Below are 26120 nucleotides of genomic sequence, written 5' to 3' on the forward strand. Positions count from 1 at the left end.
ATACTTCTATGGACGTTGGAAGCTCTCACACATATCTGCAAGGCTCGCCAGAAGAAGAAATAGGTAAGTGGTGGTTTCTGAAGGAGCCCTCAGTGAGCAGTGCCCTCTGGTATGCACACCCGGCAGAGTTCCTCCTACTCTGATACTGGGCTCGCTTGCTTCACCCGATGGAATGCCGCAGAAGTGAGGCTAGGCCTCTGCTCTGGGCTTGGACTTTAAAAAGAATGAGGATCTCTTCTTCCTCGCAGTTGAGCATTTGCCAAGAGATGCCTGACCCATGACATAAAAAGATCAGCTGCTCACTGGGGACCCTGAGTGAAAGACCACACACAGAAGCCAAGTAGGGGGATTGGAACTGAGACACATCAAAAAAGAGAAAGGACATCCCCCGCCCCCACTCCCACCCTGCTGTCTTAGATTCTGCACTCATGTAAATCCCCTTAGAAATCCAGTTGAGGCCATGGTTTTACTCTAACTACAGGAGGGACACCCACTGAAGGAAGCCAGCAACGAAACTGTCCATCTGAGCCCAGGGAACCCACAGCACCATCAAAGAGAATACATTTGGTGTTGTTTTTGCCGTTCATTTTTTAATCTAGAAAAATTGTCTTTGTGGCATATAATAATGTCTTGACTATATGTATACACCATCAAATTAACCATCTATCTTACCTATTACCTCATGTATATTTTGTGCAGTTCTTGCTTAAGCCTTGGGGTGGTTTATTTCACAAAACCAGAGAGTTTTGACTGTCTGTTTGAATGACTATCCTGACTGTATGGAATATCCATCCATGTGACTTTACAGATGTTGAGAGGTTCTACAGACGGGCAAGCAGAACAGCACCATCAGATTTCACGTTTCAGAGAAAAGCATGCTAACAGAAGCTGCCAAGCGCAGGGAGGCGAGAAAGAAGGGCAAAGACAGAACTCCAAACCCACTTGCCAGTTTGGCCTGGAGCAGCTCTAACAGGAACTGCTAAGCGTGTGCCAACTCTCCCCGTGTTCCTCTTTACAGGTAAGTGCTTTCCCTTAGGTGAACCCAAATTTTGAAACAGTATGTTACATGGTGCCAGATTTTCCATCAAGCCAAGGCATATGACTAGCTCTCCCAAGGTTATTTGAGTTTTAGTTAATGCCTGATGACTGGTACCCTTAGACATCAAGAGGTGCAGCCTCCCCCAAACAAGGCCAAGACAGATTTGCAAGTCCAACTGGAGTGTGAGAAACATGCTCAATTGCTTCTTTGCTCATGAGGAATCAGAAAACTCATGGCGACATAGAAGGATGGACTTGTAAAATCTTTTATTTACTGTTAGATCTTGAATGTGGGCGTGGGCACACACATGTGCCACAGCTGCATGGTGAAATCAAGGACAGCTTTTCAGAATCAGTTGCTTCTTTCTCTGTGGGTTTTTGGACTTGAACTCAGGTCATCAGGTTTTGGCAGCAAGCACCTATGTTGGCCCACTAGGCCATCTCTACACAGGGCATTTTAAGTTCTCCCTTCATTACCGAAAGATTCTTTTCTCTATTACCAAAAAAATAAGCTATTTTAGTCTCTCTTCTTTACAAATTATAGTTTGTTTTTAAAGGGGAAGTATAGGAATAAAAGTTTTCTAGGTCTACGAACAGTTTCTGAAAGTAATATCCCTTTTATTAATGTCTACAGGATTTGAAAGAGCTACAGTGAACCACATCATTCCATTATATAACATTATATAACATCTTTAATCAGAGTAAAAGGCAGTCATTTTCTTGCTGGAACTTAATATTTTCCCATCTATATTAAAATTAAAATTCCCATCTATATTAAAATTAGTGAAGAAAATAATAGCCGCCACCTCACTTAATGGCAGCAATGAATTAACATTGTTAAAGCTTCTTATATAAACTTTATTCTCTATTAGAAAAAATAGCAGGAAATCTGTTAACATTCAAAATAGTCATATTATATTGGCTATTTTATATTTGCTCTAAATGGTTTAGGCCATAAGAAGTTTCTTCAGTTTTTAGTCTTTCCTTTCCTTTCTTGGTTTTCAACTCTAGTAAATGTCACAGCCAAAGAGTTCCAGGCGAAGTGCAATACTTTGGTTCCAGGATTTAGGAATGATGCGGATAAATCTGGAAATGATGGGTGGGTTAAAAAAGTTCTTCATTTGTCCTTTGGTATTACTATTTCCTTCGAAAATCTGAAAGATAAACATGATAAAAATTGTTAACATTTACATCATGGGCATTAATGTTTCATTCTCATTTTTTAAAAATCCTTTTATACCAAAGTCAATTAATATATATATATGTAATATATATGTATATATATTGCTATTATCAGTAAGTTATTAAATCAGAAGACAGATAGATGTCCCCTTAAAGATGCTCTTTTTTGTTTGTGTTTTTGGTTTTTCAAGACAGGGTTTCTCTGTGTAGCCCTGGCTGTCCTGGAACAAGTTCTACAGACCAGGCTGGCCTTGAACTCACAGAGATTCACCTGCCTCTGCCTCCCGAGTGCTGGGATCATTTTTTAATGATATATCAGACTAGGAAAAAATAAATACACCTGACATGAATGTTTGTAAACTTCTTCTTTAGCGTCTTTGTTGCCATGGAGGTTGAAGAAGTCATTACATTCCTGTGCACTCATTTTCTCATTATCAGGGCGAGAACAATCAAGCTTTGCATCATACAAGTGGCACACATTTGAAAATGTGTGTAAACACACGGCGAGTGCCTCGTCAGGGCCGTGTTGTGGATGCCAATGAATAATTTGCTGTCATTGACATTTAAAATAAATGTGACCCTGAGGTTTTTATTTTCATTTCTCTTTTTGGGGTCTGCTCCTCCTGCTCGAGTGTTCATGTTTGTTTCTGTCCCCCCTCAGGAAGTTCCCTGAGATTCACACACACTGCAGCGAGACATTTCTTTAAGGTAGCGGGGTGAGGGCAGCCTGCTGTAACAAGGTAACACACACTGCCGGGGGTCTAAAAACGAGGAAGGGGCACCAATTTATTCAGTGCTGAGCATTTAATTAGAATTAAATTAAATTAAACCTCCCTGGGTTGCTTTTCCTACTAGTTTTAGCCCAGTTCCCATTCCTGGATCACTACGCAGATCTCCTTGGCTTTGCTTCTGACAGCTTTATTAAACCACCTGGTAGAAGGTAGAGGGACTTAGGACTTTAATAGAGCAGTTAATTTCACCAGAAGAGTGGTTTTCCCAAATGTTTTCTGTTCAGTAGCAATGTGACATACAGAGGCTTGCAGTCTTGGGCATCTGATTCGCTACAAGCAGCAACTCTAACTGCAGCAACGGTGTTTTATTATTATTATTATTATTATTATTATTATTATTATTACTATAGCAGAAGGTTTTCTGGATAGGTTCACCATCTATCTCAGTCAGAGAGAACAAAAGCCACACTGCACCCCCTGGCATTTTGTCCTCCCCATTTTATTTCAAGGGTGGCGAAGTCAGAAAAGTGATGTAAGTAGTCCCTCTGCTAAGACCAGCCACCTGTAGAATGGGGGTTGAGAAGACTGGGGGAGCGGTACATAATCAGCATTGTCAAATGAAGAAGCCATTGTTGGAGAAGACAGTTCTCCAACAGCGTTTGCTTTGCCAGCATGGCATCCGTACCTTGTCCACCATGGAGGATTTCTGCCTGTAAGGCTTCCAGTCCATGCCCTGGTCACTGTACTGGATGCTGTAGCTCTTCACGTACATTTCAGAGGACAGAGACTTACAGCCCTGCGTTACAATGGCAGTTATCTTCTTGATTTTGAGCAGATCGATCTGCAACCACTGCTTGTTGTTATTTGCCTATGAAAATGATTTAAAAAACAAAACCAAAACAAAGCACTGGAATGAGAATGATGTTAAGCCTGTCTGCTTGTGACAATCAGGATGTTTAGAGACACACAGGGCTTTTCCATTTGCTCCCCTTAGGAGCCACTGTCTTTGAGAGAACTTCACTGTGGTTTCTTGTTTATTGTTATGGATCATGATGGAGGATGGGGACTAAAGAGAGAGGAATAGACTATACAATAGTAAAAGGAACTGATTAAGAACAAAGTATAATGACACATATGTATGACATTGTCATAATAAAACCTATTACTTTGTACACCAATCTAAAAAATTTAATTTCTACTGATGTATTGCATATCATCTACAGTAATCATTGCTTTTTTTTATGTCCCTTTCTGTTCTAGTGTGAGAACTTATTTAGTCTTTTCCCCTCTGGTGTTTATAACAAGACAAGGTACACAGTGTTTGACAAGTAGCTGCGGAATAAAAACATACATGATTTTTACTTGAAATGAAAACAGTAAATTCCCAAATTATCTGCGAACTTAAATTATTTACTATCTATCTCTTTGTTCCTTCTTGTTTTAAATCACTCGACCAAGAACCACTTTGAAGATGTGTGACTTTCCTCTGAGCCATGGTTAGAGCTGCAACTGTGGATTTTGCAAGTCATCCTAGCCTCTCAGATCTGGGACTTCAGAATCTAACACTCCTGCTCCCCAGTCACACACCCCCTCCCCGAACTACGTCTCCTGTGGTAGTGGCCATTGTTTGCTTCTGGAAGGCAAGAGAACACCATTTATATGGTTGCTGTCACCTTGGCTTGCCAGGCATTCACACGGCCCTGGGCATTCAGGCGGGCACGGGAGGGCTCCCAGTAGTCTCCCCACCAGGACTTTTTAAATGAGGATGCAGTGATTTGCTTGTTTGCTATCCTTCCATCTTCCAGGCCCAGTGGTGTGGAACATCCTGCCAAGTGGAAAGTAATGTGATTAATCACACAGCACTAATAGTCCCCGCATTGCATTTGCCACAGAGGAGGCAAGAAACACCACTCCCAGGGACACAGCAAAACAATCAAAACAAAGAACAATTGTTCAATTCAAGTGCAAATATAGAGGACAGCAAGACACAGTGTCTTGCTCAACATAAGACAGTCAAAAGAACAGGAAACTGAATTTAACGCTAGCTATCATCAAACACTGTATCCTAAGTATGGGTACTCCCTTCTTCAGGCAGACATGGAGCTGTCAGTCTTCGCTTTGAGGTAGATGGTAGTTCTGAAAAATCTATGTGTCTCATAATAGTGACATTTCAGTTAATAGCAGACCACACAAATAATAGTGGGTCCCGTTAGACTGTGAAGCTGATGCCTTGTGACATCCTAGCTGTCATAGTAATGTATAACCTCCGTGTTTGTGATGGTGCCCAAATAAATCAACCTACGGTGCTGCTACATGTGTAGACATGCAGTGCATAGAATTATGTAGAATTCATAATATTCAATAGTAAACTACAATGTAACGGCTTTGTGTATTTATTTTACTTTCTAATCATTATTTTTGAATGAGCTCCTCCTACTTAAATAAAGTAGCTTATTGTGAAGCAGCGCCATTCTATGCTCACTCACCGCGTTTCCTGATTGTATCAAGAGACCACACTGAGTGACTGTACTGTGCCGTCTAGGTTTGTGTAAACACAATTTATGGTGTTTGCATGGTAAGCAAAATAACCTAAAGATGCATTTCAAAGAACTGATTTCTACAGTTGAGTGAGGCATAGCTGTACACACACACACACACACACACACACACACACACACACACACACACACACACAAAGTTTCTTTTAACAGAAGCTGATGAGAAGATGTAGTGGAGCTTTGGGAATCACCGTTCGTGTTTCCTTTTTCAAAATTTTGAACACATAAACTCTTTGGAATTTTGCCAAAGCATAATTTGAGCATTCTAGGCAGTAGAGCTGACCTATTGATTTAGGAAACCTAGCTAGTGAGTAAGGCTAGCTAACTATTTTCTTCGTGCTACTTTGTTTTTTTATTTGAAAGACACGGACTTTTATTTTGAAGCTATAGCTTGCTTTTTATATGTGAAAAAAATCCTAAGAGGAACCTGTGTGCTGTGTGGTAATGTTCTTGTACATCTTGTAAAGATTTGTCATTCATATTGGTTTAATAAAACATTGACTGGCCAGTAGCCAGGCAGGAAATATAGGTGGGGCGACCAGACTAGGAGAATTCTGGGAAGAGGAAAGACAAAAACACAGTCAGAATCCAGATGCAGAGGAAGCAAGATGAGAATGGCTTACTGAGAAAAAAATACCAAACCATGTGGTTAAGCATAGAAAAGAATTATGGATTAATTTAAGTTGTAAGAGCTAGTTAGTAATAAGCCTGAACAAAAGGCCAAACAGTTTATAATTAATATAAGCCTCAGTGTGTCTCTGAACAGCTATGGGTCCAGGTGGGCAGAAACTTCCATCTACACATGTGCAGCCCACTATGTAAGTTCCATAAAGTGGACGAAAAAAAGTAATGTGGATTATGGAGAAAATAATTTTTTTTTTTTTTTTTTAGTTTTTAAATACAGGGTTTCTCTGTAGCTTTGAAGCCTATCCTGGAACTAGCTTCTGTAGACCAGGCTGGCCTCAGACTCACAGAGACTCACTGCCTCTGCCTCCCGAATGCTGGGATTAAAGGTGTGAGCCACCACTGCCCAGCAAAAATGAAAATAAATTAACAGAATTGAACTTCACACTTTAAGTTAGCGAGAGTACATGACTGAGCAAAGCTACCATTTACACTATAATTATGGAAACAAAACTCCCCTGACTTGTAGAACTGTTTCATGGAGTAATCCTGCCTACACAAAATTTGCATTTTGTGTGGGCAGTTTTATACACTACTAGTAATTAGAGACTGGCTATTGTCCACATCCATATCTCTCACAAATGTCAAGGTCAGCATTATCTACTTTGGAAAGAAACTGGTTCCAAAATTCAGGTACTTTCTTAACGATGAGTCAGGGGAAGATCATGTAGTTAACAAGAGCATGACACTCAGTTTTTTAGCAGTCAGCTGAGGCTTGGGTCAGCCAAGCCCTGGGCCAATTTCTTTTACCTCAGAATTCCTGGACGATGATAGTATTTTCTGTATGTGCCTGAAAGTTAAAAATACTGGAAGACCTTGCTTCAAAATCAGAGAACAGTCAGTAGACCTTTGTTATGACTGTTTCTTATGACCCAGATTTTGTTAGATCCTAAGCCAAATTTCACTCCCTGAAAAAAACAGAAGCTTGAAAAGACTTGAGGACTTACACCGGGTCCAAAGCAGAATACAGAGCACACTCGTGGTTTCAGAAATAGGAAACCAGGTTCAGATTAAAGAACAGTCACTGAACCCCCAAAATATGCCAGTGACAAGGCTCCTTGAGTCAAGTAGCTCTCATTGAAAATGGGCTGATGGTGACAGTTCCAACCTAGACCATTGATGAAGCCATGGTGGTGCCATGATGGTGCCCATATCATCTAGACACCATCTAGTGAGGTGCAGCCTACCTCCTGACTACCCAAACCAGGGCAGTCTCTGTTTAGATAGTACTGAGAAAATCCCTATTTGGAGCTTGTGTTTTGAAAAAAAAAATTTCTGGAGCCTGAGTGGTTGAAGGTATCTAAGAATTCTAGTCTCCCACACTGCTCAAACCTTGAGTCTTGGAGTGGCCATGAGGAGGTCGTGCTTCTTGTCCTTACCATTCAGCTCACAGCCTTGTAGCTCTAACCGAAGGGTGGGTCTATTATAGGACTTTGTGGGATGTATTCTAATGTATCTAGCCACTATAGGTGGGTCAAACCGATTCTCTTTTATTGTAGAAGCATCTGAGTTGCCAGTAAAATCCTAGAGGAAAACAGAAAAGCATTAATAACACTTCCTATAGACATTGTATTTTTAACAAATTCATCTAACAAGTTTTGTAAGGTTCTTTCATGGGAACTGAATCAATTCAATTTGGTTTGAAAAAACTGATTGTGGATATTTCTACTTCAAGGAAGCTGGTGCCGATGCACTTTCTCCTATTCCTTCTGCTGTGTAGAGCCAGAAACCCTGGACTACACCTAAAAGAAGCAAACGAAGATGAGAAGATGGCATGAAGAAACAGAACAGACCAGCTAAGCCTCTCGGGGATGTAAGGAATAGCATGGTCCTGGGGCCCCAGGCTTCCCATTTACATCACATGTCCCGGGCTTAGAGATGAAGACGGCAACAGTCTCACTAGATAGCAGTTGAATACCAGCCAGCTATCACAGGAAAACCAACAAACCCAGACTTAACCCGAGCACAGGAGTAACAACTGCACTGAAGGGTTAGACTTCTAGATTTCTGGGACTGAAGAGGTACTAGAACCATCCTAGGGTATTAGAGAAGGGCAACGTAGGAGCCCAGGATGATGTCTCTGCAAATCCTAATAGGGAGCCCTCAGCAGTGTCAAGAGAAGCCAGTGTGAAACTCTGTACCTACCTGGCAGTCAAGAGAAATAATGCCTCCTAAGGTGCCCAGTGAGAACTTGGACTCTGACCCCTACCTGGCAGTCACCAGTCTATGCCCCACCTCCCTGTCTCTGACAGAGAAGCACCAGAAAATGCCCAGCTAAAACAAGCCAAGAGTAGGCATCAGCAAGATTGAACATAAACAATAGAAGGAAATCGTTAAAGGAACTGGTGCTTGGAGAAGATTAAAAACAAATTGATAAAAACCACAACAGGGCTGACCCCAAAGTAAAAGAAGAGAGAAATTTTGATATCAGAGGTGAAGTAGGCCATGTTGCTACAGTCCCTACAGATGTTGGGAGGACATCTGGGGACAACTGGTACTACAGATTCTACACACGTGACCCACAACCCAGAGGAAAGGGGCCAGTTCATGTTTTAAGATCCTCAGAAAAAAATCACAACTCACCCTATAAAATAGACAACTCAAAGAGCCTTCAAATTACTAGAAAAAGAAATTGAATTTAAAAACTTTACATTTCCCACAGAGAAATTTTCAGGTCCAGATGGGATTGTGGGTGATTTCTGCCAAATGAAAGAATTAGCAATGATTTTAGAGATCTCATCCCAAGCACTGAAGGGAATGCTCTTTGTTTTATTTTATAAGTCTTCCACTGCTGTATTAAAGTTAGAAACAGCAGAAAACAATCAAACTGCACACCGAAGTGCCTCATAAATATGGGCGTGAATATACTTAAAGTATGAAGGTATAACACTGCTGTCTGTGTTTTCTCTTCCACTGTTGATTTTTTTAGCATCATAATTTAAGATTTTTAGTGATCTTAATCTAAACTACATTATAAATGTGTCCTTATTAGAAATAGTTGAGATAGCAAAGGAAAAGTAGCCTATGGTTAATGGTTTATATAAAATACCGACAGAAACCAATTAAAAGTGTTGGTCTAACGACGGCTGACAGGTCTCTACATTTGGATATTTTTATCTGGGGAGGAGGCTGGGGATAAGGGGCTGATCTAGGAATCTTGGCTAGGCTCACGGAGGACCAGGAAGGAGGACATTGGTCCTCAGGCATGTCCCTGAAAACAGCCTGAGAATCACACGGCTTCAGAGCATCTCTGAGTAATCATGCTCACTGTAAATTAAGGCATGTTAGATAAGGAACAAAGTAAAATAGGCCTGTGAAATCAGAACTCTTGGAGGGCAGTTTCTAGATAGGCTCTGTGTTGCTCAAGTTTTGTGGAGATTTGAAGTTTTAGCAGCTCCATGTGTCCTTTTAATTGGTAATATACAGCCTTATATTGCCGTTTTTTACTTCCCAGGACCCTTAGAAAACCATTCACATTTCAGTCGTCCTGATGTACTGGTAAAGGACACGGCTATGAAAACCCCAGAGTGAGTTTTAAGATTTAGCCAGAAAACACGTGCACAAACCATGATGTTCTTTGTGCTGTTCCCTCTGAAGATCTGCCAGTTGGTTTGGTCGGAGCTGTACGCCACATGGAATTCGGTGATAAAGCAAGACTTTAGGTAGTGTTTCGCACCCTGGGTTTGTATCCCTGTGACTACAACTTCCTTCTGCAAGTCCACCTGCAATATAGACAAGTTGGTAAACAGCAACATCCTTGTTAGTGAGTCACAGCTTGCCATAGCTCATGCTGTAATCAGCTTTCTTTAGCATTGGACAATGCCCAAGGTTTTAGTGGGCTCAGTAAAAACGGTGAGGTCCACAGTCGAGCAAAGCACATCTGGATGTGAGTGTCAGCCAAGGCGCTGGCTAGGTGAGCTTTACTTGGTCATCTTTGTCTGAGTTTTTCTTTCTTAGGTTGAAAATCACTAGACCCACCTCCCCGAGCTGATAGGAGGAAGCGAAGAGCTGAGAACGGTACCTGCCACCCCTTACTGCTTTTTCCTTTAACGCCACTGTAAGAACCTACTGACCCACCGCCATTTTTGTCTCAATAGCGGTCAATATCATCAGGTTAGTAAGACGTACCTGGAGCCAAGACTTAAAGGCAAAGTCTAAAGCAGATTTCTCCAAACTCCAAGCGTTATATGAGCCACCATTGTTCAATCGTGCTAGTTTGGGCTCCCAATAACCTAAATTCATAAACAGAAAAAAAGAGGAATTGTGAATTTATTTGTTTTTTGAGGGAATTTTTTTTTGTTATGTAGCCCAGGCTAGACTCAAGCTCACAGTCTCTCTGCCTCAGCCAGGTACTACCATGTCTAGCTTGAAGTGTTGTTTCTTTTTTTTTAATAGAAAATGACCAGTTTCTCAAATAAGTTTGCTCCAGGAGAGAAGCAGATCCTCGGAGGATCTGTGCTGTAGGTAGGAGACCAGGCAGGTGGCATGGGCATAGGCTGCCAAGCCAGTCCTGAGTGATGAAACCTTGGCTTTAGGCCATGTTTAGTCAGCTGTAAACCGTCATCCACCCTTCCTTGCGCATAGGTCATGTTTGTGTTTTCTCAGCCATGTAGATATGGCTACTGCTGAATATACCTACTGAACAGGAAGATTTGGGAGGAATCCGTGGGATCTCATGATGTTCTTCATGGTGGCCTCTAGATCTCAGAAAGTGATTTGAGGCAGAATGAATAAATCTAAGAGACATTTTGTTCATAACATTTATTGACTGGATGAATGGCTAGCTTAAGTATTGGGACTGCTTTTCCTGAACAATAAAACTCAGTGAATCTGGCTGGAGGTTATGTGTGAGGGCCAATCTAGGCAAGATAAATGGAGTTTGGGAAATGATCCCAATGTCGTAAGACTAAGCTATTTACTTCCTGCCAAATCCCTGCAGAGCTGTGGGTTGCCTAGGTAGAGATATCAGCAATGCTGGGTTCTTGATGTTTCCCAGAGAAGACCCTTTGGGGAATAGAAATGCTAGGTGTATGAATATGATTTGAGGTCCTGCTATATTTCTTTCTCTACCAGAGAAGAGCCACAAATGGAGCTGTTTCATTAAAGCTGTGGCAGACACAAGCCTAGAGAGAGGAACTGGCTCATGGTCAGGTTGTCATGCCTGGCTTCATGAGCTGGATTCTGCACAGTGTAGGTATCCCCAGTCACAGGTTATGATGTTGCTACTTACTCAGATGTCCTGAGGCCTTGATCTGTGAATCAGATATGACACCCGTGCTCAGTCCCATTGGCATCTTACACTCTGTGAAAAACAAAACACAAAAAATCAATAATTTTTCTAGAAAAAATATACATAGTAAGTAAAACCTCCATGGCTAGAGATTGTTTTCACATGTCTTTCACGATAGTGACATTAATATGTCTGATTAGAAAGTGATAAGCACTCAGCAAGACTATAGTTTTTATTAAAATAGTGAATACCACATGAGAGATTAACTGGAGTCTTAAAATATTTTTAAGCTGATTTCTATCTGGCTCAATTTTTAAAACAAAGTCTTGACATTAAGCGCTATTATTCCTTAGACTGCAGAGCGCCCTTGGCCGGGGAATTACAAGGGAGGAACTACCAGCTAGTGAGCACCTGGATGAGAGCACAGTGCTTGGTCGTCAACAGGTGATTGACGAGACTTGATACCGAATGGATAGATAATCTACGTGTTCCTGCAGAATCCTGGTTTCTCTTTCAGCTCTACTCTAGGTGTTTAAAGATTTTCTTACGTATGTTTTCCCATGAATCAAAAATTCTGAGGAAGTAAGCTTTCTATTGGTTTCCCTAGTCATGAAATACTTGAGCTGTTTGTTAGGGTTATATAGATAAATTGTTATGTTTTTCATGGCCAGGGAAAAAAGCCTGTTTCATCATTGTCACAGCAGAATGACGAGAATCAGATATTTGCAAGAATCAGATAACTGGAAACTAGAAGCCTTCTATTATTAGGCACCTCCTCATCAGCAAATGTCACATGGGCGATACCTTTGTCTATGATGAGAAAGGGTGTTTGCATGCCCGCTATCTGGTTCTCTCCAATCTCTGTGTCCAGGAGCCACCAGCCAGGCTTTGAGGCCTTCATTTCAAGAGTTTTAAATGAACCTAAAATAGGAAGTGAAAGAGAAAATTATAAGCTTAGTGATTATCAGATTAATATTGTAGTGAAGCTCTCTAAGAATCTTAAAGTCACAAGAAGCTGCAGGGGAGAATTTAAAAGTGATTCTTCTCTCTTGAGGCCAGATATAAATTAATTCCGTGAAAGCTACGACACCAGCATCTACAAATTATCAAAACTAAGAGTAGAGGAGCTACTCAGTCAGGAAAAAATGCTTGCCTAGAATTCTGAAAGCTCTGAACTTGACTAAGAACTCTGTAAACCAGGCACCCCAGTGCATGCCTCTAACCAAAGGGCTCAGAAGGAAAAGGCAGGGGAGTCAGGAGTTCAAGGCCGTCTATCACCGCATGGGGATACCTGAGACTATTTCAAGCAAACAAACCATCAAGCAGCTAAACAACACAAGAGAAATTACCAAAAGTAAATCACCCAGACATAAAAACCCCTGCCAGCCCTCCTTAAAAAGTTTTGGCTCCTCTAAACTCACTGTTAGGAACTGACCCATACACAATTTGAATACACAGTTTCAAGTTTCAAAGTGACCTTGAATGACTTATAACTCGGTGTTATAGCTATAGAATGTGTTTTCCTTTTCAATATGTAAGGAATAAAAATATCCTTTCCTTACAGTCTCAGATTCTCTTGAAAGTGTACATATATAAATAAAAATGTACAAAAATTGTTTCAGAAAATTTGAAAGAAAGCCTAAAACTTCTGTTTCTTTGTACTGATACATAATGTCCACTCTCTTCCACTTGATCCTATATTTGAATTTTATTTACTATAATTTATGACCATGTCCTAGATTGTGAGTAAAAATTAATAGCTGATGGCTATCCATCTCAAACTCGGTGAATCAGATCTCTCATGTTCCTTCTGAAATTTGTTATTTTGGTTTGAAAATGTATGTGGGATGCTCAACCTTCACTTCTCAGGCCACTCTGCTATGCAATGAACCACCTGTTTGCTGACACTTGGTGAAAAGATGGGGTGAATTTGGTCTTGTCCATCCTGTCTCTGAAGTTAAGCAAAGGAGTTTTTTTTTTTTAAACTCTTAGGGAGTGGCATTCAGAACCAAACAAGAAGACATTTCTCCCTCTATTTAGTAAAATAGACCCGTCTGGACTTCAGTGTCTGTATATGAGACTAATTCACACAATGGCTTTCACATCCAACTCCTGTGAAGGGGTTGCTTTTCATTAGTTCTTCAGACAGTATGCATGGGAGGGCAGTTGCTTTGAAGAGACCCAGAATCCGGGGTATTCTCCCCCACAGTCTATACCTTTCCCAAGTCTCTGAGAGTGAAAATCTCAGTCGGTGTGCATCGTAACCAGAGTCCTGGGTTCTTCAGTGGCATCTTGCCCTCATAACCCTGCCCACTAACATATTTCTCTTCAAAGAACTCAGAAACATGCCAAAAACCTTCCCTGATGGTTCCCGTTTGTTTAGATCTATGTTAATCATGATTACACATGAACAACTCCAAATGCCTCTGTTAGCTTTTACAATCATGCAAAGGATCTTGCTCTCCAGAGTCATGAATGTGTTCAAGATTACAATTCCCAGAATCACTTACTCAGAAAGGTTAGGCTGAAAATTTCAGAAGTGGAGTTCAAGACCCCATAAGAGCACAGTTTGAGTTCCTAATCAACCTCCCAACAGCAACAGTTTCTTCTTTGTGCCTTGGTGACTTATTTGTCATGTACTGAGATCTGATTCACATGACACACAGATGCCCAGGAGAAACTGTGTGAGACACAGAATCTGTGGAGACCCGAAGGTCTTATGTGGTCTTATGTGGTGCCTACACACAGCTCAGGAGATCCAGATGTCCACAGCTGTCCTCTCCTGGTCTAACCTGCAGCTCCCCGCATTTGATGGTTCAGTCCTCTGGTATAGCCTGCTGTTTTCTGCTTCCGATAGCTCTGTCCTCTCCTCGTCTAACCTGCAGTGCCCTGCTTCTGATGGCTCTGCCCTCTCCTAGTCTAACAAGCTCTATTTGTGCTGGATGTATACAGCATAGAGACAAAGCTTTGCCTTGGCACCTAGAGCAGACTCTTCCCTTATACAGTAGATGTACAAGGAGACAAAGACGGAAAGTTACAGGCACCCTGTCTTGCTATTTCTTAGCAGGGACCTCTTCCATCGTCAGATCTTTACCAGGTAGAAGGGGCCAGACCCCTAACTGGTGCTGCTTGGTGCTATTATCCAGCAGGGTCTGGCCATGAAAGTGAACCACGTGAATGTCTTGGGAGCCGCCCATGTTCAGCAGGTGGAGCCTCACCCACTCTTGCTCGTACATTATCAGGCCAGGCAGATTGTAGATCATCCCATTAATGGCTGAAAAGAGAGAGAGCTGTAATCAGTCAATCAATCAAAAACTTGTATGCACAAGGAGGAGTCGGGTAAGTCACCCACTCCCCACCCTTCTTCCTCATTACCGAGCATTCCTAGGCCTACCCAGGTGTAGAACGAGCCCTTGGCGGTTTCATAGAACCAATGTGCGGCTGAATGAGGACTTCTGAATCCTTAGGCTACTTCACAAACATCCACAGAGTTGTGGGTTGGCTCCATTTTGGAATAGTTTTTCTCTTTTTCCCCCTGATTTTGTCCCTCTCCTGCTTAAGGCTTTGCCCATTTGCCTTTCACGTTGATCATATAAATGTTCCTTTGATGCAGGAAGATGAAAGGGGCAGAAAATGTTAGCCCCTAAAGTGAGAGTAAGTTAACAGTAGCAGTGTGTCGTCTTTCCTTGGTGTGGCTCCTCAGCTCACCTCTCAGGTGTGAGTCTAAGATCGCCACGCTGTATCTACCTTCCCTTTAGTGAAATCGGTGGATTTTTGTTTTAGGTGAAGTCTTGGTATATACCCAAGGCCGGCCTGGAATTCTCTCTTTAGCTCAAGGTGATCTTGAACTCAATCAAGGTCTTCTTGTCTTATCCTTGGGCACACCACCATACCACTGTGTGTGTGTGTGTGTGTGTGTGTGTGTATGTGTGTGTGTGTCTATATGTGTCTGTGTGTTTAAAACTCCTAATAACTTTAATCACCTTAAAACATAACACACACACACACACACACACACACACACACACACACACAAATTAATGATAAAGCTTGGTGCTACCAAACAGTTAACTGGAACAGAAGCAAGGGAAGAATTCTGTTCTCCTTCAAAGGATTGCTGCAGGATTTCAGAAACCAACCTAAGAAACTTTTGGAAAGGGAGGGGTTGCAATTGTTCTGGCACTTGTCGAATCATATCGAGTACAGGAACACCTGCCTACATACTTGAGCAGCAGCTCTCACCCCCGTGCTTCAGTTTCTGTTCAAGAATTCGATGTCGTAAGAGTGAAGGGCAGCAGGAGTGGTCACTACGTCAGTATCATTCAGTGGCTGCACCAGGATACGGGATAGAGGACTTTCAACAGAGATGCTCAATGGACATTTGGTAGATGAGGATGGAAAAGAGGACTTGTTCATTCATTCACTATTTCATTTGTATTCTGAGCATGTGGTACGAAAGCCAGGCACTGAGCTAGGGCCTGGGGGACTCCAGAGGTCTGCTTGTCACATACCCCGATAAATACCACACATTGGGATCAGTAAATGTCCAAGAATTAGGAATGTGTTTAGTACTGAAGCTATAATAAACATGGCTGGCTTTTGGGGAAAACCAGAAAGCATTTTCTGGAGGATGCTCCTCAAGCAAAGGGCATAATCAAGAGTCAGCCCATCTTATTCTTCAGCCTGTGGGGTCTTACTAGGCTGAGGGGGTTCCTAAAGGGGATACTTCCTGCTCATTCAAGCCAGATTCAGGGTTGAAAGGCCTAGAGATGGAAGAAGGGAATGGAAGGGAAGGGAAGGGGAGGGGAGGGGAGGGGAGAGGAGGGAAGGGAAGGAGAGGAAAGGGGGAGAGAGGGAAGGGAGGGGAAGGAGGAGTCTCTGTTTGCATCCTGTCCAGCAGCTATCTGAGTCAACTGTGCTCTAACAGAGGTTTTTTTTTTATATTTGAATGTTAAAAAATCTTTAAAGGTTATTATGAAAAGCAGATTCCACTACTAGTTGGTAGGCTTTTAGAACAAACGTAAATCATTGTTTGCCTACTTGTGTCTCAAAGTATTTACAGGTGACATTATTGAATGCTCAGAAGTAAGGCCATGTATATAGAAGAGTGCCTTGAGTACATCAGTGATAGAGGAAGAATAAATCTGCCTGGCCTGGCTGGCTGGCTAGAGGTGCCATCTAAAGCATGCTATAAAAATATCTTGACCTATATTCTTCATTTATTTGTGATTTTTTTCTTTCAGACAAGGTCTCAGTGCATAGTTCAGCCTTCCTTCAGCCTTCAGTGCTGTGATTTCAGGCCTGTGCACCTTTCTCCTCCCTCAGTATTCTGACAGACTCGTTACCAAAAGCACAGGTTCTCACTAATCAGAAACTCCAGAACAATGGCCTTCATTTTCAAACTTCATTTTCAAAACAGGCCTGAGTTGGGGATGGAGAGATGGCTCAGAGGTTAAGAGCACTGGATGCTCTTCCAAAGGTCCTGAGTTCAATTCCTAGCAACCACATGGTGGCTCACAACCATCTGTAATGAGACCTGGTGCCCTCTTCTGACCTGTAGACATCCATGCAGACAGAATGCTATATACATAATAAATAAATAAACCTTAAAAAAAGAACTCTATTTTTTAAAAAAAGGCCTGAGTTGCCTCTCATTTATTTTTAAATTTATTTTTACCTTGTGTGTGCACATGTGTATGTGTGTGCACATGTGCTCCTGTGTGCACACGTACACACGCACACACACACACACACCCCTATGGTATTAACGTGGAAGTCAGAGGACACCTTGTGGGAATCTGTTCTTTCCTTTCAGCATGCAGGCTCAGGAGATGGTCCTTGGGTTTGGCAGCAAGCCCTCTTACTTTCTGAACCGTTTTTACCACTCATGAGTCTTCATTTTCTTCTGATTTCTAGCTGTTGTTGTTTTGGCTGGGCACTAAACTCTTCATCCTGCCTTTTTCTAAGACTGTTTTTTTAATTAATTTGTCATTTTTCCAGGCCACGTTCCTCAAGGGACTTCTGAAGAGAGACCCTTTCCCCCGTATCATCTCCTAAGGGCTGACTGTCTTGCCTGTATCCTGTTGCCTGGATGCTTAGCTTCCTAGTTCCTTAAATTCTCGTGCCACCTGGGAGAGATGCTGCACACAGAGGCCAAGAGATGGAGCTGCTATAGCCGCTCTGATTTCGGAAGAGACACAAGGATGACCATTTCTTAGCATAAATACTAATTGTTTTAGACTGCAAGAAAGAGGGTCATTAGTATCTTAAAGAGTAGAGTGATACCGTGCCCACGCCTATGTATGTTGCCATCTGGAGGACAGTGCCCATTTTCTTGTTGGTTAGTTTTATGTTGTCTGGCAGCAGCCAGTGTATGCTATCCTGCAGTCTCTCTGTGCTATTTAGCAGGGTTTCTTTCTTTCTTTCTTTTTTTTTTTTTGGTTTTTTGAGACAGGGTTTCCCTGTAGTTTCTAGAGCCTGTCCTGGAGCTAGCTCTTGTAGACCAGGCTGGCCTCGAACTCAGAGATCTGCCTGCCTCTGCCTCCCGAGTGCTGGGATTAAAGGCGTGCGCCACCACCGCCCGGCCGTTAGCAGGGTTTCTTATGGGCCAGATCCTCTCTCTAGGATGCTGAAGAGCCAGGCTTAATTGATGCTCCTGGCTCCTCAAGAACACCTAAGGTCTAATCTTGTGAAGACCTAAAGGCAGGAGTCATTATGACCTTGTGAGGTTTAATCAGAACCGATCAACGTCAGAGGAAAAATACCGTAAAACTCGTGGGAATTTTTCACTTCTGGAGAATCGAGTCTCCATGACCTGTTGGACTTTTCATAGTACCAACTCTTCTTTTCATCAAAGGCCATGAAGAGCAAGAAAAATTCCCTCCTGTCCATAGGCAGTTTGCTCTCCTCGTGAAGTGTTCCTTTCCGGCAGATCAGAAGGGGGCCAATCAAACCCGAGTGGATGTCTTTCTCCTGGAAGACAAGACAAGCAAAGTACAAATGCTTGCCATTCATCGGAATATTCTTATTTTCTCTTCTGACAATTACAGTTCTTACACAAAAAGAAATCTTGTCTAAGAGGCTCCAAACTTGAAGATCAGTAATGAATAAGTCTGGGCTGTTATCCTTTATCTGAATAATAACATTAAAATTGACAACCAAATGGACACCATTTATTGAGTGTCCATATTGTATTAAAGGCTTTGCCTGTAGTATCTTCTTTAATCCTGACAACAATCCCAAAAGGCAAGTGGAAATACATTCATTGAACGCATGTCTACTAACCTCCCCACACCCCCTTCTTTCTACCACTCTCTGTTTTGGTTTTGGGAACGGAATTGATTTCCATCCCTAGCCTCTTTCTAATTTTTTCTTTTTCTTTTTTTTTTCTTTTTTTTTTTTTGGTTTTTCGAGACAGGGTTTCTCTGTGGCTTTGGAGCCTGTCCTGGAACTAGCTCTTGTAGACCAGGCTGGTCTCGAACTCACAGAGATCCGCCTGCCTCTCCCTCCCGAGTGCTGGGATTAAAGGCGTGCGCCACCACCGCCCGGCTTCTAATTTTTTCAAAGACAAGTTCTCACTAAATGGTTCAGCCCATCCTTGAATACACTCTGAGCCAATCCCCTAAACCCCTAAACCACTTGTCCAGGGACAAGGGGAATCCCAGGAAACTGTCTATAAATCTTGGTCTAACAAAGACAGGTATTTGCCCTGTCTTTGAGGGCAAATCTGAAGCCAAGCTGTCCTTTGCCAGGTGGAGGGCTGGGAGAGGGCTTTGGTTTTGCTGGCTGTAAACCTGGGCGGAGTCCTCAGCCACCTGTGTTTGGGAGTCTCACTGTACAAAGGTCTCTCTCTCTCTCTCTCTCTCTCTCTCTCTCTCTCTCTCTCTCTCTCTCTCTCTCTCTCTCTCTCTCTGTCTCTCTCTCTCTAACGGTCAAGGCCAAAGAAGAGAGTGAATGTCCAGTGGATCTGCATGGACACTGGTTTCCTTCTGCCTTTCCTGGGCGCCTAAGGCCAGCCAAGAAGACAGGAGGTGGGCACGGCTTGTCCTGATCAACACAGTTGCTAGTTTGCCCAGAGAAACTAATTGTTCCTACCTTCCTGAATGTGCCTGGATTATTCCTTAGGGAACACCGCAGCCTCCTCCCTGTGCCCTTGTTTAACTTAGAACAGAACTGACTTCTTATCGCATTGTTCTTTATTTATTAGTAAAGGCTACGCATTAAGTAACAAACTGAATCTCCTCATGGCCTAAGTGGAGCAGGGAAGACATTTCCTAAGTTGATGAGGATGACTGACCAGGTCTCTTCCTCAAGAAGGCACCAGATCTCATTACAGATGGTTGTGAGCCACTATGTGGTTGCTGGGAATTGAACTCGGACCTTTGGAAGAGCAGGCAGTGCTCTTAACTGCTGAGCCGTCTCTCAGGCCACAACTTAAAACTAAACTACTTTTAAATTGCAAACTAGCATGGTTCTCTGGGAGCACACTCAGACTTCTGTAATCCCCAGGATGTCCATTGAATGAACACTTTCTCTGTGCCACATCTAATGAACTGTGTGGAGTATCTCTGGTTATGATGCCACACCGTGAATGACAACTCTGTCACATGTCCCATGAAAGCAAGGGAGCCTTTTTTTTTCAGACTAGGCTGGCCTCACAGAGATCTGCCTGCCTCTCCCTCCCAAGTGCCAGGATCAAAGGTGTGTGCCACCATCGCCCAGTCAGTAGGAGACACTTAAAAAAAAAACCAAACCTGTGGCTTTATGATGAGGGTAGAGATCAGAATTCAAAACCTACCACATTCACTGCAGAGTAGTAGGCCCAAGCCCGGCAGGCAGAGCCAGCGTTCTCTGGCCCGGAGCGCTCGGTGGCATGCCACACATATGTATAACTGCTGTTGGGCTGGACGGCATTGTCTTCCTGAAACCACTCAGGAGAGTCATCTTCGTAAGTCTTTCCCTCAGAGGATTTTTCATAGAAAAGTCCATGGGCGTGAAGAGAGTATGGTCTGGATGCTAAATTTTTAAAGCGAACCTAGGAGAAGAAGAAGGAGGAGGAGGAGGAGGAGGAGGAGGAGGAGGAGGAGGAGGAGGAGGAGGAGGAAGAAGAAGAAGAAGAAGAAGAAGAAGAAGAAGAAGAAGAAGAAGAAGAAGAAGAAGAAGAAGAAGAAGAAAGAGTGACCCACAAATGTCTTAACGTACCAAACCAAAACTTGTCAGCACTAATGGCTGTGCTGGCAGTCATGATATCAGACCTAAGGTGTACTGGGTGCTTATAACTGCAAATGAATTTTTGCATATTACTTGATTTAACGCAAGACCCAAAGCGAGGGAGTCAAGCAACCATTGATGAAATCATGGGCTAAAAGAAGTGTTTCCTCCGTTTTCAGAGCAACAGCGAGCCGACTAACACAGACTTCATTGCCTTCCATGACTGATTAATTGGCTTTGCTGTGTCGGAGTTCAAGGCCAGGATCTTGCAGATAACAGACTAAGTGGTTACTCTTTACCCACAGAGCCGTCTCCCCACCCCCGTGTGTCTTTTGAAAAGGAACAAATGGTCATTGACAAATTGGCAGTTACCCTCACAGGTCAAAGGTTATGTTTTTGGACATAGATGCGGGGCAGTTTTTCTTGTGTTTTGTCTGCTTATTGTTGTTATTGTTTTGTTTTTGTTTTATATATGAGAGTTTAGGAAGGATGGGGAGATAAACTCTGTTATAAAAGCAAGTTATTGTCTGGGAACTGGATACAGGATTTTAAAAGCAATCAATGACTAAGGCTGGTAACATGCTTAAGAAACTGGCTTACTCTTTCAGGGCAGAGAGACATCTTCACTTTCCAGTTTCCTTTCATTTGGTCTCATTGTCTCTTAAGAAAATGCTGGGATATGTTTATAAATTACTACGGTTGCTGTCAGTCACCGCTTCTGCCATGGAACACAGCTGAGTCATTCTCTATGTTAGCTCAACTCAGGCTGGCTTCAGCTAGAAATGCCAGTACTACCTCTTCCAGATTAAACAATTTTCAGGGTTAAAATGTCTAAGATCTTTTTTAATCTCAAAAATTGCCAAATAGTCAAGCAGACTTTAGGGGCGGGGAATGGCAGTTATTTGTCAATTCTGAGAAACAAATCAGCTTTGGTGCTTGTGGTGAATCCCTGGAGATTCAGAGGGCTCAAGGGATAGGGCTTACTTGGATCACATCATCCACTTCAGCTCTGATAACAGGACCCAGAATCCCAAGATGCTCCTCGTATTCCCCCCGAGGATCACGTCTGGTGAAAGTACTGTCCAGGTATTTTCTGAAAACAACTTTCTTGTATGTGGTGTCCTTTGGAGTGGCATCAGAGTCGTCACTGTCCACTTCACTGAAATGACAGCAATAGCATTCATTAAAAAAAAAAGAAATTAAGGACTGCTGGGGAAATCTGGGAGAGACAGACGGCTCAGCAGTTAGGAGCTCTGGTTGCTTTTGCAGAAGACCTACATTTGGTTCCCGGCACCCACTGTGGGCAGCTCACAACCACTTGTAACCCTGGTTCTAGGGGATATTCTGGCCTTTGAGGATGCCAGACGCACACACAGTTCACACATACACTCAGGCACTCATACCTAAACATAAAATGAAAATAAAAAATTAAAAGGAATTAGGAAATAATCTATTTGGTGACTAGCATAGAATGTTTAATAACCACTTCATGTATAAGTTAGTGAATGTATATAAATGAAAACACAGGTGACTACGTATGTTTTAGTTTCCAGCTCAAATATAATTTCTTAGGTTATACTTCCTAGGATCTCTTGGACTAGGTCAAGTATAATTTCATGTATATATATATATATTATTTATTTATATAGTATATTAAATATATCAGTATAATAAATATATGTATGATATTATTACAGAGTCTACACAGTAGATTTCTATAGTAGTCCTATAGTATTTCTTTTTTTGTTTGTTTGTTTTTGTTTTTGTTTTTTGAGACAGGGTTTCTCTGTAGCTTTCTCTGGAACTAGCTCTTGTAGACCAGGCTGGCCTCAAACTCACAGAGATCCTCCTGTCTCTGCCTCCCGAGTGCTGGGATTAAAGGCATGTGCCACCATAGCCCGGCTTGTCCTATAGTATTTCTACAGGATGTATAACAAATTATGTGAGACCTGAGAGATCTAATAATATCTTGGTGTGCCACTAAGGAGTAAGTCTTATGAGGCCAAGTATTCTGCTCAGCCTGCTCATGATATGTTCTCCAATTCTGTTTTTTTTTCTTTTCTTTTCTTTCCTTCCTTCCTTCTCTCTATCCTTCCTTTCTTTCCTTTTTTTGTTTCTTTTTCAAGGCAGTGTTTCTCTGTAGCTTTGAAGCCTGACCTGGAACTAGCTCTTGTAGATCAGGCTGGCCTGCCTGCCTCTGCCTCCCAAGTGCTGGGATTAAAGGAGAGCACCACCATTGCCCAGCTGCATTCTCCAATTCTTAGCATGTTATTTGGCATACAGTAGGCACTTAATATGCTTTTGTCAAGCATATAAATTAATAAACAAATATAATGATATAGTAACAGATATTTTAAAACCAAGACAGACAACATCATTCAATGGGTTAGTACCAGAGCTGGGGGCTTCCAGATGATGGTCAGTCGAGCTAGAAGGCCACCCTCACGAAAGGGATCAGATAGATGCATGTCTTTTACCCTGAGTGACTGTTTTTGGCTTTGATTTTGCTAAAGCATATTATTATTTTTTTAAAAAATTTATTAATTATGTATTTACACAGCATCTGCCTGCATGTATCCCTGCAGGCCAGAAGAGGGCACCAGATCTCACTATAGATGGTTGTGAGCCACCATGTGGTTGCTGGGAATTGAACTCAGAACCTCTGGAACAACAGTCAGTACTCTTAACCTCTGAGCCGTCTCTCAGCCCCCAAACATATTATTTATAAGCTTTTAGACACTGGTCTGAGCAAAGATTTTCATGATAAGACTCTCAAAATCAGGTAACAAAACACAAACGGACAGACGGAATTCCATTCATGCAATAGCAGACTGAAGTGACGTGCAGCAAAAGAAACAGTCAAGAGAATTAAGAAACAACTTATGTGACTGGAGAACACATATTGTATCAGATACATAGACATGTATCTGATAAGGAATCAATATCTATATGAGGAACTTAATTACTGGCAAAAATATTGATTAACAGCAGGCAAAGAATGCACATATACATTATTATTAATAATTAATTAGTAAACAAACAAAATAATATGGTAATATAATTTTTATGTATAATATATTTAAATTTTGAGATATTATCAAAAGACTTAGAAATTTCCAACAAGTACATAAAATGCTACTGTTAATGATCAAAAATGAAAATAAAAATCCCAAGAATATCACTTTTAATCTGTTAAAATAGTGATTATAGGAACAGGAGATAAGTGTTAACAAGAACATGGAGAAAAAGAAGCCTTTAAAATAGAAAAAAGTGAATCTACATGATAACACATTATTAAAAATAGGACAGAGGTTGCTCAAAAATTAACAATAGAGTTACGACATATATTGCAGTCTCATTTCTCTCTCTTGCCCTTTCTTTGAGATGGGGTTTCACTGTGTGGCACTAGCTAGCCTAGCAGTTACTACATTATATAAACCAGGCTGGTCTTGACCTCACAGAGATCTGCCCGCTTCTGCCTTCCAAGTGCAGGGATTAAAATGTGTCACCATGCCTGGCTGGAAATCTCATTTTTGGCCACAGAACTGAAGGTGAAATTTGTACATTGAAGAAACAGCTGTATTATTACAGCATTATTTATAACAGCCCAACGTATAATCAACCTAAGAGTCTATTAATGGATGAATGAATAAAGAAAATTACACACACACACACACACACACACACACACACAGAGGAACACAATATAGCCTTTACAAAGAAGAAAAATTTGTCATGTTACTAAATGAAAAGAGCCAATCACGGAGAGACAAAACTCACAGGAGCAGAGTGATTACCAAGGACTTTGAGGGAAGCTAACTGGGAAGGTGTTGGTCAAAAGGGAGAATATTTCATTTAGAGAGCAAATGTAACTCCAGGAGACCTACTATACAGCATGGCAACTATAATCAGCCATTGTGTAGTATAGCCTTGAAAACTGGCGAGAGTAAGCTCTAAGAGTTCTCTAACAGAAAATAAGTGTATGATGCATGTGTTCATTAGCTTGGGATACTTCCACGTGTATTGAAACCCCTCATATTTGGCAGCATTAATATACACAAACAGCAAAAACAACAACAAAACTTGTGAATGTCATGTGAAATCCTACAGAGCAATAGAAGGAATGGGTAGATTGTTTAATAATGAGGATGTATCTCTGGAGAATTCTGTTTAGTGGTTTTAAAAAAAGCCAATCCCCTAAGATCACATGTTGCATGACACAATGATCATGAAATGACAAAATGACAGATATAGAGATCTGACTAGTGACCGCAGGGTTAAGGTGGAGTACGATGGGAGGGAGGTCGATGGGCAGTATGAGGCGTGTATGTGTGTGTGTGTGTGTGTGTGTGTGTGTGTGTGTATGTGTGTGTGTATGTGTGTGTATGTGTGTGTGTGTGTGTGTGTGTGTAGAGGCATGAGTGTGTGTCTCTCATGACAGCAGCAAGGTCCATACATGTTTTTGTAGTATAGTATACTTTTCTAAGAGACTACCATTGGGGTGACCCAGTAAAGCATATAAGGAATATTGTGTAATTTCTCACAAGAGTGTGTGACTCCACAATTATCTCAAAATAAAAAGCTTAATAAAAATATAAACCCAACACATTATTTTCCACAGATATTATCAACTAAGCAAGAGGCCAAAAAACATCAAATTCTCTTACAGATTCAAAGCTCTCAAGTCAATGGAAAGAAGCCCCAAACTCATCCTTCAAACACCTAATAGCTATTGTATCTCCAAAGCCATCAACGGAGAAACTTACTCTGCCTTCCCTCCTATCTTTCTTTCCTGCTGACTCCATCTATCCACACAGCCTCCAGGAACACATGAGCAGGCAAAACAACTCTGCCAGTTGTAAGAGCTAGTCTCGGGCCTGAGAGGCAAGAGTTTGGAGGAACTGGCTTCCACTCTTTCTACTCTGTGTAAAAGACTGCAGCCCTGTCTCCCCAAGGCTCATCTTAGAATTACTCAGATAACAAGTTTATTCCCACGTAGTGATGGGCACTGCATTGAAGTGAGAAACCACAGGGGACAGCATCTTAAAGAAGCATTCTAAGGAAAATGCTAGCCACTGTATGAACCGAGGTGGATCAGTCTCAATGTATATCATGTTTGCGTACTATAATTACACTTTGAAACTATGAGTGTGGCAGCCTTGATTAACCATTACAAGCTGTTTATTGTGTACAGTCACCCAGATCTATCCTGATGAATCTGTAGTTGACTAATGATTCTTGCTCCGTTCTTCTGTTTTCATTCCAGAACAGTGTGGCTTTCCATCCCTTAGTGATACTGAATGGAAAAGAATATTAAAATTAAAAGAGTAAGTGGATCTCGTAGAAACTGCTGTGAACAAGTAGATGCAAACGGAGATTTCTACATTAAAGTCTGGATTGGAAGCCAACCTCACTTGAGCCGTTTTGGTCAGCAGATAGTTATGCATAGGTAAAGGTGTGTATGAGGACAAGGAAAGGGGACAGGAG

General features: G+C 41.8%; 1 protein-coding gene across 1 annotated transcript in view; it reads right to left on the reverse strand.

The window, feature by feature from the left end:
- Window positions 1–1288: 1288 nt before the first annotated feature.
- Window positions 1289–26120, reverse strand: part of F5 (coagulation factor V) — an 82876-nt gene continuing 58044 nt past the window's right edge. Inside the window, 12 exon segments of the mRNA XM_038349964.1 lie at window positions 1289–2192; window positions 3637–3819; window positions 4625–4776; window positions 7573–7717; window positions 9760–9915; window positions 10322–10425; window positions 11424–11495; window positions 12228–12344; window positions 14518–14697; window positions 18188–18395; window positions 20221–20457; window positions 21618–21792. Coding sequence (XP_038205892.1) covers window positions 2046–2192; window positions 3637–3819; window positions 4625–4776; window positions 7573–7717; window positions 9760–9915; window positions 10322–10425; window positions 11424–11495; window positions 12228–12344; window positions 14518–14697; window positions 18188–18395; window positions 20221–20457; window positions 21618–21792 — 1876 coding nt within the window. The 3' untranslated portion in view covers window positions 1289–2045.

The sequence above is a fragment of the Arvicola amphibius genome, chromosome 12 (genome assembly GCF_903992535.2).
Source record: "Arvicola amphibius chromosome 12, mArvAmp1.2, whole genome shotgun sequence".
Lineage (NCBI taxonomy): Eukaryota > Metazoa > Chordata > Mammalia > Rodentia > Cricetidae > Arvicola > Arvicola amphibius.